The 13,130-nt window shown below is 33.8% G+C and overlaps 1 protein-coding gene across 1 annotated transcript in view; it reads right to left on the bottom strand.

Moving 5' to 3' along the window:
• MAP4K5 (mitogen-activated protein kinase kinase kinase kinase 5) overlaps window positions 1-13,130 on the bottom strand; it is a 108,201-nt gene that overhangs the window by 71,727 nt on the left and 23,344 nt on the right. The window contains exon 3 of the mRNA XM_028101528.2: window positions 12,326-12,383. Coding sequence (XP_027957329.1) covers window positions 12,326-12,383 — 58 coding nt within the window. The remainder of the gene's footprint in view (window positions 1-12,325; window positions 12,384-13,130) is intronic.

Genomic DNA, 13,130 nt, shown 5'->3' with positions numbered 1-13,130 from the left:
ACCATCCAAGAAATGCAAATAAAAACCACAAGGTATCACCTCACAACTATTATAAAAAAACAAAAACAAAAAACAAAAAACAGAGTAACAAGTGTTAGTAGAAACATGGAGAAGTTGAAACCCTTCTGCACTATTGGTGGTAGTGTAGAATTGTACAATCATTATGGAAAACATTACGGCAGTTCCTCAAAAAATTAAAAATTTACTACCATATGATCTAATAATCCTATATCTAGGTATATATCCAAAAAATCTGAAAGCAGGTATCAGGGATATTTGCATGCCCATGTTCATAGGAGCATTATTCATGATAGCTGAGAGATGGAAGCAACTCAAATGTCCATCAACAGATGGGTAAATGGATAAACCAAATGTAGCTTAGACATACAGTGGAATACTACGCAGCCATTAAAAAAGGAAGGAAATCCTGTAACATGCTACAACATCGATGAACCTTGAGGATATTGGGCTGAGTGAAATAAACCACTCACAAAAGAACAAGTTATAGGAGGTATCTAAAGCAATCAAGTTTATAAATATAAAAAGTAGATGGTTACCAAGGGCTGAGGGAAGGGGAGCAAGGAATTGTTGCTTAATAGATGTGGACTTTCAATTCTACAAGATGAAAAAGTTCCAGAGATCTGTTTCACAAAAAGGTAAATATATTTAGCATCACTAAACTATAAGCTTAAAAATGGTTAAGATGGTAAAGCTTAATAATAGGTACTTTTTACCATAATAAAAATAATTTAAAATTATGTGAATATAGTCTAATTTATTTAACCATTTCACTATGGTTGGATATTCAAGTTTTAAAATTTACTGTTTTCAAATATATGTTTTGTAAATAAAAATTAAGTAATCTAAAAATTGTGTTATCATTTACAGTAAAATCACAATGCAAACAGTAGCTCTTTTAATTAATATTTGTAACACTTAGCAATGGAAAAAGCTTTTTTTTTTTTTAAACCAGGCATGGAAAAAGCTTTTTGTACTAATAAGTACTAAATATATATTTCTGAAGTTTATGAAATGAAATCAGTCTTAAAGACAGATATCAAAGGGAAAACTGATTTTACTGTACAGGTAATACATTAACAGTATCATTTCTAGAAAACCAATTAATTGAATGCTAAATATTCTGTCAGATGATTTTCAAATGTCTTGTGGATTTGATTGTTTTTGTTGGTAATAAGGAAACAGGAGTTTTTTCCACTGAGCAAAATGAGGATAGAATGTAAATAGAACAGTCATTTCTAACAAAACATTTTCCTTGGGATGCCTATCTTAGATTCTGAAAACTCATCTACAGAGAAAATTCCTATCCATTTTAAATTCACTAATTTAGAATCAGACATTGAAGCTCACTTTTTAAATTACATGGAAACAAAAAGTATCTTCATTTCAATATCATCTTGTGTTCAAAAAGCAAACTGGGATCTAACTGAAACTGAGTACCCTTGCATAACAAAGTGATTTTTACCTACAAAATGACAGAAAATGTCTATTTAGCCTTTATAAGCTTTCTGTATCTATTATTTAAAGGCAATTAAAAAAAAAACACTGGTGGGCACTTGTGACCCCAATTTAACTTTTCCACCAATTCTGACTTGAACTTTCCAAATAGTGAAGACAGGATACTTATTTTAGTTAAGTAATATTAACTTAATACTTTATTTCACAGATTTTGAAAAATCGAAATTCTTAGATTTTAAAATAGAAGTTAAATATTAAAAAAGCAAGAAAATACCACTTACCCAGAATAGCTGACATCTGTCCTATTTGGCCAAAGCTCCTACTTTGGGATTTCTTTCAAGAACATTAACAAGGCAAACTAATGGTTGTTTAAATCTTTATATACATTTTGACTTTTTAAAAATTTACTTTCTCTGCTTATACTTCCAGCAAACAAGATGAAGTATTATAAAACAAAACTGAGGGGTGTCTGAGTGGCTCAGTCGGTTAAGCATCTGCCTTTGGCTCATGTCAATGATCTCCAGGTCCTGGGATTGAGCCCCACATATCCATCCTGCGTCCTGCTTCCTGCTCAGTGGGGAGTCTCTTCTCCCTCTCCCTCTGCCCCCCCCCCACTGGTGCTCGCTCACATGCTCTCTCAAATAAATAAAACAAAATAAAATGAAATAACTGAGAAAAGTTTTAAACATCCAAAGATACATTTTCCTATTCATTTTGAAAACTGTCTAAACCAATGAAGTACATTTAACTTGTTATTTTATTTAAAAATGCTGAATTATTTCATGAACGTTTCCAATTCAGCATTTTAAAAAACAAACTAACAAAAGTATATCACGTTAATCACCATGGATAATGATTTTATTAAATCACATCCTTATAAGCAAAGCTCAGTTTTGTTTTGTTTTTAATTGAGGTATAAATGACATACAACGTTTTATTAGTTTCAGATGTATGACACAATGATTTGATATTTGTATATTGTAAAATGATCACCACAGTAAGTCTAGTTAATGTCTGTCAGTAATCACAAAATTTTTTTCTTGTGATGAGAACTTTTAAGATTTATTTTCTTAGCAACTTTCATATATGCAATACAGTATTGTTAACTACAGTCACCATGCTGTACAGTACATCTCCATGACTTATTTTATACCTGGAATTTTGTACCTTTTGACTCCCTTCACCCATTTCACCTATCCCCACCCAATTGCCTCTGGCAACCACCAATTTGTTCTTTGTATCTATGAGCTTAGTTTTTGTTTTTATTTAGAGTCCACATATAAGTGAAATCATATGGCATTTGCTTTCTCTGACTTATTTCACTTAGCATAATGTCCTCTAAATTCATCCACGTTGTCACAAACGGCGGGACTGCATTTCTTTTTTACATATACACACATCTTTATCCATTCATCCATGGACAGACACTCCATATATATCTTGGCTACTGTAAAAAATTGCTGTAATTAGCACGGGGGTACATATATCTTTTTGAGTTAGTGTTTTCATTTTCTTCAGATGAATACCCAGAGTGGAACTGCTGTATCATAGCAGAGTTTCTATTTTTAACTTTCTGAGGAACCTCCACACTGTCTTCCATAGTGGCTGCACCAATTTAGTGGCTGCACCAATTTAATTTCCACCAACAGTACACAAGGGTTCCATTTTCCCCACGTCCTCACCAACACTTACTTCGTCTTTTTGTTAAGAGCCATTCTAACAGGTGTGAGGTGATATCTTATTGTAGTTTTGATCTGCATTTCCCTGATGATGAGTGATGCTCAGCATCTTTTCATGTGTTTATTTGGCCATTTGGATGTCTGCTTTGGAAAAACGTCTACTCAGAGCCTTTGCCCATTTTTTAATCAGACTGGGGTTCTTTTCGCTACTGAGTTGTTCACAGTTTTTAACAAACTATCATGTGCATAACTTTAAAATACTACACTTTAGTTTCACCAGAAAAGAGGGGTAATAATGGGAGAAGAAAATGAAGGGAGGGGGAGTAGGATTCTGATGATCAGCTTTCCCAGGAATCTTGCTTCTGTTCTGGCTGTCGGCTGCCACTAGCTACAGACTTGTTGAGCAAAATGAGCATCTGTAAAATGAGTTAGAGGGAAGGCTGCAATTCAGACACAGACAGGAAAACATGGTGACATGCATCATAATATCTGCCTGCTTTTTAGGGCAGTCCTTATGTCTGACCAAAGAGATGGAAAATGAAACTAAAATTCACAATGGTATCATCAGTATCATTTATTTTCAATACTAATCACTAGTAAGCCAAACTTTATTCGAATGTCACCATTTGTAAGATGTAGGTATGCATATTTAATAAGTATCTACTATGAAAATAAGATACAGAAACGATTTAATCATTCTTAAAAATAATCATTTGCCTGTGTATATGAACGGTAACAAAAATATAGAGACACAGGAAGGAATGCTGACATTTTCTTTTTCTTTTATTTTTGTGGCTAATTAAAAAAACCAATTCTCTACGTTAATTTATTTTTAACTCTAAGATTCACTTAGAATTTTTATGAGTATTAGAGTTGCAAAAGCAATCTGTTTCAGTGAAATTTTCAATATATTATTAAATATATTATATTATAAATATAATAATCTTTAAGATTAAATTGTGAGGTAAATCTGTAATAAAATTCAAGACCGAACAATTAGTATGAACTTCAATAATCTATTTTTACCTGGGGTGAAAAGTATTATTAAGTTTACAGTTGGGATAATATTTACTCAAAAAAAAAAAGTCTTGTTTATGTTTTACCAGACATAGGGCTTTTTCTAAGTCATATTGGCAAATAATTATCTTTTCATATCTAAATATAATTCTAAACCAGCTCATCTGTTAAATCAATACAAGGAAGCACTTTTGTATTATACTGGCTTTAGCACAAATTTTTTTAAAAGCTACTAAGTAGAGTTAAAAATTCATTTCTGAAATACAGCTGTCTCCAGAATTATTTGAAGCATCTGAACTGAATGTTGGGAAAATTCATTAGCATACCATCATATTTTTTACCTAATTTTCACATTCCAAAAATGTGAAAAACACTATCTACTTTGGTGAAAATGCTAAAATAAATGAATGAATGAATAAATAATAAATAAATAAATAAATACCTATGGTCAACAGAAAAATATTTTTTAAAAACAGAGGCAAAATACATGGGGTGCCTGGGTGGCTCAGCTGGTTAAGTGACTGCCTTCAGCTCAGGTCATGATCCTGGAGTTCCGGGATCGAGCCCCACATGCGGCTCCTTGCTCAATGGGGAGCCTGCTTCTCCCTCTGACCCTCCCCCCTCTGATGTGCTCTCTCTCAAATAAAATCTAAAAAAAATAAATAAAAAGAGGCAAAATACAAAAGAAAAAAATCCTCGAATAAGATGTAACGAAACCATCCAAATGAATAAAAATACTGTCACAACCAGAAGATCAATTCCTCAAATTCTAAAGCATAGATGATGAAAATAAATGAAACTATTTACTAAGATGAAAAGTATATATATTTAAAGTATAAGAAAAACTTACGGTTGTTATTTGCTAAATTTACTAAAATTACAATTACTATTAACCATGAACTGAAATCTGAATATATAATAAATATTATGGTCCTATCTTCTGAACATCACAAGCTCATAGGAGATAAGCAGTATTAGTGCCACAAATAATCAGGAAAAGCAGCAAGACCTGCAGAGGAAAAAATGCCAAGACAGCCTTACAGTTTCCCCCAACACTACACACAGAGAAGATGTCTACACATTTTTGAGGGTGGAATAATGTGTGATACAAATAGTTCTATATTTCGTCAACTGGTCATTCTTATTCAAAGGCAAAAGAAAGACATTTATAATATTCATTTGTACAAAAACTATTTACTGAGTGCCTACTGTACCGTATTACACTGTTTCAGATGCTGAAATATAGCAGCTGAGAGAGACCACTATATATTTATTTATATTTATTATACAAATACATATACATATATAAACATATACATTTTATTTCAGAGAATTAAAATAACAAGAGCTTGAGTAGCCACTTCAAATTAGGTAGTCAGAAATGGCTCTCTCTGAGGACATGACTTTTAAACTGAGATGTAAATGACCCAGAAGCCTTCTGTTCAAAAGATCATGAAAAATAGTACTTCAGGTAGAATGAAGGGCTAGTTTAATCTTGGACTGTTTAAATAAAAAGAAAATAAAAGCAGATTAGAGAAGGGAAAAAGTTACATGATGAGTTCAGAGAAGGAGACAGCAAATCATGTAGGGTTTTATAAGCAACGTTAAAAGGGTGAATATTATTCTAAGTGGATTCGAAAGCTTCAGAGAGCACTGCAATCTGATTTGTGTTTTTAAAAGATCAGTCTGGTGGCTTGGTGCAACCGGCTGGAAGAAGATGGGCGGTGTGGGACAGGACGGCGAGACCAGAGGGTAGAGAAGGCAACGCAGAGAAGTAGACAGATGCAGAATACATTTTACAGGTAGAGGTGAAGAAACCTGCTAACAGCCTGACTCTGGAGTACAAAAAAAAGAGAGAAATCGCAAGGACAACACCGAGATTTCCGGCTTGGCTAACTGCTTGTCAAAATGGGGAAGACTGAGGGAAGAGCAGGTTTGGGGTGAACAATTTGTGGGTTCAAACTATACTACTGCTAATACATAAGAGGAAAATGTATATGATTATTTGATTCATTCTATTAATAGCTGATACAAAATAAGTCAGTCAGAATGGCAGGGACATGGCATGAAAAGACCAATACTGAGCACCAAATCCACTTAAATATAAAACTAAGTCCAAATAATTGGTATAATTCTTAAAAGATATGCAGACTAACACACACTCAATGCCCCAGTATAATAAAAAAATTCTCAGGCAAAAACCTCCAAATAAACTAACCAACGTCTGAAAATTGGGAGATGAAGAGGTAGGAGGGTATAAACATGTAAAATTCAACATCTTTAAACCTAGAAGTCATTGACTTTCAGTGCTTAAGTTAATAAATCAAAAACATCCATATAAGCATGTTAATCAAAGTCTCATTGTAAGCCATCCTATCCTCTGTTAAAACTAGACTGTGTACCTTTCAAAATATCAGCGGTAAAATAGCCATAATTTTTTAAATTTTTAAAAGCTTCAAAAAACATTAGAAAATAAAACCACAACAAAGGATCAAACATCTCACTAAACAATACAGTAATAGACTCATCTATTAAAAGGAGAAAAGATTCAGATTGGGTTATAAAATAAAACTCACATACACCTAAAAACCACTGACCCAGAAAGGATTAAAGTAAAATGACAGACCCAAGTATAGCAGCTGTATCCATTTGTTAATATGCCACACGAATATAATCAAAAAGGAGAGTTGGCAAGATCAGTGTTTGATGAAGTTAAACTAAAGGCAAAAGGGCATGAAAAGCTATCTAATGAAATGCTATCGATGAAAAACTATCTGCCAGAGAAAATAAGTCCAATAAATCAATGACTTATATCAACAGTAACCAACTAGAAAGTGTAAGGGGGGGAAAATGACATTCGTAACAGCAAGAAATATCATAAATATGAATTATTTGGCAAGTTATAATACTTGGCTGAAGACCTGAATTTCTACTCTCAAAATGCTCTATCTTCTAAATTAATCTCACAAGCTTTTTTCTCTTTGACAAAAATGATTTTAAAGTTCTCCTGAAAAATAAAAGCAGTGAAGATTATAAAATGCATCGAAAAGTTAGAATCATCAAAAACAGGATAGTACTGAAGAAGAAATAGGAGGGAAAAACAATCACTGGAACAGAAAACAAAACCCAGAGATACATGGAAATTTAGTTTACAACAATCGAGGCATTTTAACCCTGAGAATAAAAGACAAGAGTCTGTGTAAACAGCTCTGGGAAACTATCTAGCCACTTGAAAAAGAATAAACCTAGAGCTCTCCTTCGCCCCTTAGAACAAATTGTTCCTGATGGAGCGAATATATAAATACCAGAAGAAAAGAAGGGAAAAAAACTAGAAAAAATTAGTTAAATACTTTTAGAATTGTCTAGTAGAAAAGGCCTACCGAGGAAAAGGAGAATAGTGAAAGGAAAACTGAAAATTTATCTAAGAAGAAAGAAATCACTTTCACACAGAAAAGGATGACAAGCAGAGTACGAAGAGAGAAAAACTGGGGAAAACTTGAAAAACACGAAGAGCCACTATTCTCAAAGTGCAAATGGCATCTAAAAATTGATAATAAAAGACAATTTGGTAGAATTGGGCAAAATATAAGTATAGGCAAATAACATTATAAAAATGATCAAATACTAAAATCACATTATCAAGCATTTATTGAACTTCTATATTATTCTTTTTGGGGGGAGAATTTAAACATTAGTCAATCTTACATATTAAGGAACTCTGACATAAGGTCAACAAAGCACAAAAAAACTCCAACCTTTCAATCTTAATGGTCCCCACAATTAATCTTTATGTATTAAATAATAACGTCATATGATGATATATGTTTCTCTTTTATGACTTAATGAGAAGTCAGTAAGATTTTTAAAAATACATTCAACTCAAATAAGTGAAACTATGCTAAAGCAAGCCCAGTGCACTCACTGAGGGCAGAGAAGGGATAAATAACTTTCTTCCCTCTGAGAACGCAGCCCATTCATTATTTGGACTCTAACTATCCCTTGAACATAACTTGAATATCTGCTCACGACTCCTCCAGAAGAGGCAAATGCTTGCATAGTTGTGTTATATTCTCTTCTATTTGTGTTAGTGACATCACTGGGGATCACTCTATACTTACTAAATAGAACTTAAGAGTATTTTTTTTTGTGATCCATATTTTTTTTTTATTCAAGCATAATTGGCAAACAGTGTAATATTAGTTTCAGGTGTACAACATGATTCAGCAATTCTATACATTTCTCAGTGCTCATCACAATAAGTGTACTCTTAATCCCCTTCATTTCTTTTTTTTTTTGTTTTTTTTGTTATGTTATATTAATCACCATACATTACATCATTAGTTTTTTTTTTTTTAAAGATTTTTTAATTTATTTGACAGAGAGAGAGACAGCGAGAGCAGGAACACAAGCAGGGGGAGTGGGAGAGGGAGAAGCAGGCTTCCCACGGAGCAGGGAGCCCGATGCAGGGCTCGATCCCAGGACCCTGGGATCATGACCTGAGCCGAAGGCAGCTGCTTAACAACTGAGCCACCCAGGTACCCCTACATCATTAGTTTCTGATGTAGTGTTCCATGATTCATTGTTTGCGTATAACACCCAGTGCTCCATTCAGTACATGCCCTCTTTAATACCTACCACCAGGCTAATCCATCCCTCTCTGCCCTCCTCTCTAGAACCCTCAGTTTGTTTCTCAGAGTCCATAGTCTCTCATGGTTCATCTCCCCCTCTGAATTCCCCCCCTTCATTTTTCCCTTCCTACTATCTTCTTTTTTTAACATATAATGTATGATTTGTTTCAGAGGTACAGGTCTGTGATTCAACAGTCTTATACAACTCACAGCACTCACCATAGCACATACCCTCCCCAATGTCTATCACCCAGCCACCCCATCCCTCCCACCCCCCACCACTCCAGCAACCCTCAGTTTGTTTCCTGAGATTAAGAATTCCTCATATCAGTGAGATCATATGATACATGTCTTTCTCTGATTCACTTATTTCGCTCAGCATAATACCCTCCATTTCCATCCACGTCATTGCAAATGGCAAGATTTCATTCCTTTTGATGGCTGCATAATATTCCATTGTATATAAATACCACATCTTCTTTATCCATTCATCTGTCAATGGACATCTTGGCTCTTTCCACAGTTTGGCTATTGTGGACATTGCTGCTGTAAACATCGGGGTGCACGTACCCCTTCAGATCCCTACATTTGTATCTTTGGGGTAAAAACCCAGTAGTGGAATTGCTGGGTCATATGGTAGCTATTTTCAACTTTTTGAAGACCCTCCATACTGTTTTCCAGAGTGGCTGCACCAGCCTGCATTCCCACCAACAGTGTAGAAGGGGAGAACTCTAAGAGTATTATAACAATTTCTAATACCCAGAGGCAAAAAGGATACCGTGTCTTATATGGAAGCTTATTTTTAAAGTGTTGCAGCATAAGCTACCCTCAGTAATCTCTCTTTAATGAATCATATACATAATGATGAAAATATTGTATCTGAAATGCAGAAACATTTTTAATGCTCAAATTAAGAAATTGTTTGGCATAATTACAGTCACACAATTATTCTACATGTCTAAGTTTATGAAGCAGCAATGAACAATCACCAAATATTCACCTACCTGGTCAAAAATTACCACTCCTTTTTCCAACAACATTATTTTGCAGAAACAGACAAATTTATCCTAAAATTTATATGAAATCTCAAGGGACCGTGGATAGCCAAAACTAATCTTGAAAAAGAAGATCAAAATTAGATGATTCACACTTCCTGATTTCAAAACTTACTACAAAGCTATGGTACTCAAAGTAGTGTGATACTGGCATACAGACAGACATAAGGACCAGCAGAATAGAATAGAGAATCCAGAAGTAAGCCCTTACATATATGGTCAAAGATTTTTTGACCTTCAACCAAAAAGATTTCTGACAAGGCTGCTAAGATTATTCAATGGGGAAAGGACCATCTTTTCAACAAATGGTGCTGGGAAAATGGATATCCACAAGCAAAAATACAAAGTCGGACCCTCACCCAACACCATATACAAAAATTAACTCAAGATGATCACAGACTTTGTAAGACGTAAAACTGTAAAACTCTTACAATAAAGCAAAGCTCGTTGACACTAGATTTGTCAATGATTTCTTGAGTATGGTACTAAAGGCACAGGCAACAAAAGAAAAAATAGGCAAGCTGGACTTCATGAAAATTTTAAAATTTTATGCACCAAAAGACAATACCAATACAGTAAAAAGCCCATGGAATGGGAGAAAATATTTGCAAATCATATATCTGATATGGGATTAATATCCAGATTATAACAAAGAGCTCCAAAAACTCAACAACAAAGAAACAAACCCAATTAAAAAATGAGCAAAGGACTTAAACAGACAATTCTCCAAAAATGATAGACAAATAAGCACATGAAAAGATGCTCAACATCACTAATCACTACAGAAATGCAAACAAAAGCTACAATGAGATACCCCCTCACATCCATTAGGATGGCTGCGATAACAAAACAAAACAAAACAGAAAAATAATACGTGTTGATGAGGATGTGGAGAAATTGGAACACTTGAACACTACTGGTAGGAATGCAAAATTGTACAGCCACTGCAGAAAACAGTATGGTGGTTCCTAAAAAATTAAAAATAGAATTACTATATGATCCAGCAATTCTACTTCTGGGTATATAAAAAAGAATAAAAGCAGGTCTGGAAGAAATATTTGTATGTTCATCCTCATATAGCAGTATTATTCACGATAGCTAAAATGTGGAAGCAACCCAAGTGCCCATCAACATATGAATGGATAAATAAAATGTGATCTATTCATTCAAGGGAATGTTATTTGGTCTTGAAAAGGAACGAAATTCAGACATATGTGACAACTGGATGAGACTTGAAGACATTATGCTAAGTGAAATAAGCCAGCCAGTCACAAAAAGACAAATACTATATGATTCCACTTAAATCAAGTACCCAGAGTAGTGAAAATCACAGAGACAAAAAGTAAAATGGTGGTTGCCAAGGGCTAGGAGGAAGACCAGAATGGGAAGTTACTATATAATGGGTATAGAGTTTAAGTTTTACAAGATGAAGAGTCCTGAAGATGGATGGTGGTGATGGTAGCACAACATTATCAATGTATTTTATTCAACTGAACTATACACTTAAAAATGGTTTCAGCGGCACCTGGGTGGCTCAGTCGTTAAGCGTCTGCCTTCGGCTCAGGTCATGATCCCAGAGTGCTGGGATCGAGCCCCACATCGGGCTCCCTGCTTGGCAGGAAGCCTGCTTCTCCCTCTCCCACTCCCCCTGCTTGTGTTCCCTCTCTTGCTGTGTTTCTCTCTGTCAAGTAAATAAATAAAATCTTAAAAAAAATGGTTTTGTTGGTAAATTTTCTGTTATATATATTTTACAATAAAAAACTGGAGAGAAAAAGCTACTACTACTCTCATTAGAAAACTCTTAGGTTATTGAAATAACAAAAGAGTTTCAGGTTTTACACAGTTGTTTTTTTTTTTCAAAGCAAATTTCTCAGTATTTTTTTTAAGTTATCTCTACACCCAACATGGGGCTCAAACTTACACCCCAAGATCAAGACTTGCATGCTCTACTGACTGAGCCAGCCACGCACCCCTGTTTTAAAACAAACACCTTTCTGTTACAAAGAAGTGTTTAGAAAAAAAAAAAAGGCCCTAGGCTAAGACCAGAATTATTAAACCTAACAGCCAGGTTACATCTGACATATAAAATACCATTATCCCAAATATTACCAAATATCTCACCCCATCAATGAATACTTTCCTAATTAAATTCTCATAAAAGAAGTTCAAATATTTCACTATAACCTTAAAAGAAAATTACTTTAACACCGTCAATGTGCCTTCCAATTTTTGAATGTGCACATTTCAAATTTTATTTCGCAACAAAACTATCACACCAAACTCATCTTTAACTAACAACCTCCAGTGGAATTTAATTATAACCATATTGGATACCTTACTGCCCTGACAACAAAGATTTCTTTTTGGAAGAAGGGAAATAAGGAAAAAATACGGAAAATGCTTAAGTTCTATATTTATGAACTACACAAGAGAAGTATTAAAAAATTATCTTGAGAGTTTTAATACATACCAGGCTCCAATTTGATAATTTTTACTGCAGCCAACTCTCCTGTATGAATATTTCTAGCCTAAAATGAAAATAAAAATGTTTTTAAGTTTGTTAGTTATATAAAAATTATTTGGCACTAAGTTAATTAGCTGCTTATCAACCATGCTTTTAACAGAACTTTATTTCCAATAAAATGAATATATTCATTTTCTCATTAAAGAAAAATATAGAAAAGACACACACACACAGAGTTACCTTTCATCCCACCACTCAAAACTAGCTATTATTTACAATTTTTGTTATACTTCCGCTAAGCCTTTTCTTTATACTAGAGTTAATATTCTTATTAAAAAATACTCATGGTTTTTATGTATTTTATAAATATAATAGTATATCATTAAGGGAAAATTTAGAAAAACAAGGCATCTGTATCTTACTACCCAGAGGAAAAAAGTTAAATAGAGCATGTGTTTCTTTTTTTCCATGTGTAGATGTGTCAGTGCTTACATGTGTATGTGTGGTAGAAGATAATGACATCACACATAGTCTTCTACAATGTTATTTATAATGCTGCATAATTTTCTATTGATGGGAGACTGTATTTCACTAATCTGGTATTGTTGAACATGGAGGGTTTTAATATTATTCTGCAGTTATAAATACAGGGATAAATATATCTTAGCTTTATATCTATCCACAGCCTTATTTCCTTCAGATAAATTCCTAAAAAAGAAACTATTCACTACTTACCAAAAAATCACAGACAGATTGATTTTTAAAAGAGATTTATTTATTTGAGAGAGTGTGCACGAGCACCACACACATC

This window comes from Eumetopias jubatus, unplaced genomic scaffold (genome assembly GCF_037043125.1).
Source record: "Eumetopias jubatus isolate StellerSeaLion01/CBP00866 unplaced genomic scaffold, mEumJub1_p1.0 scaffold_7, whole genome shotgun sequence".
NCBI classification, from domain to species: Eukaryota; Metazoa; Chordata; class Mammalia; order Carnivora; family Otariidae; genus Eumetopias; species Eumetopias jubatus.
The sequence above is the reverse complement of the archived record's forward strand: the minus strand, read 5'-3'. Positions and strand labels throughout refer to the sequence as shown.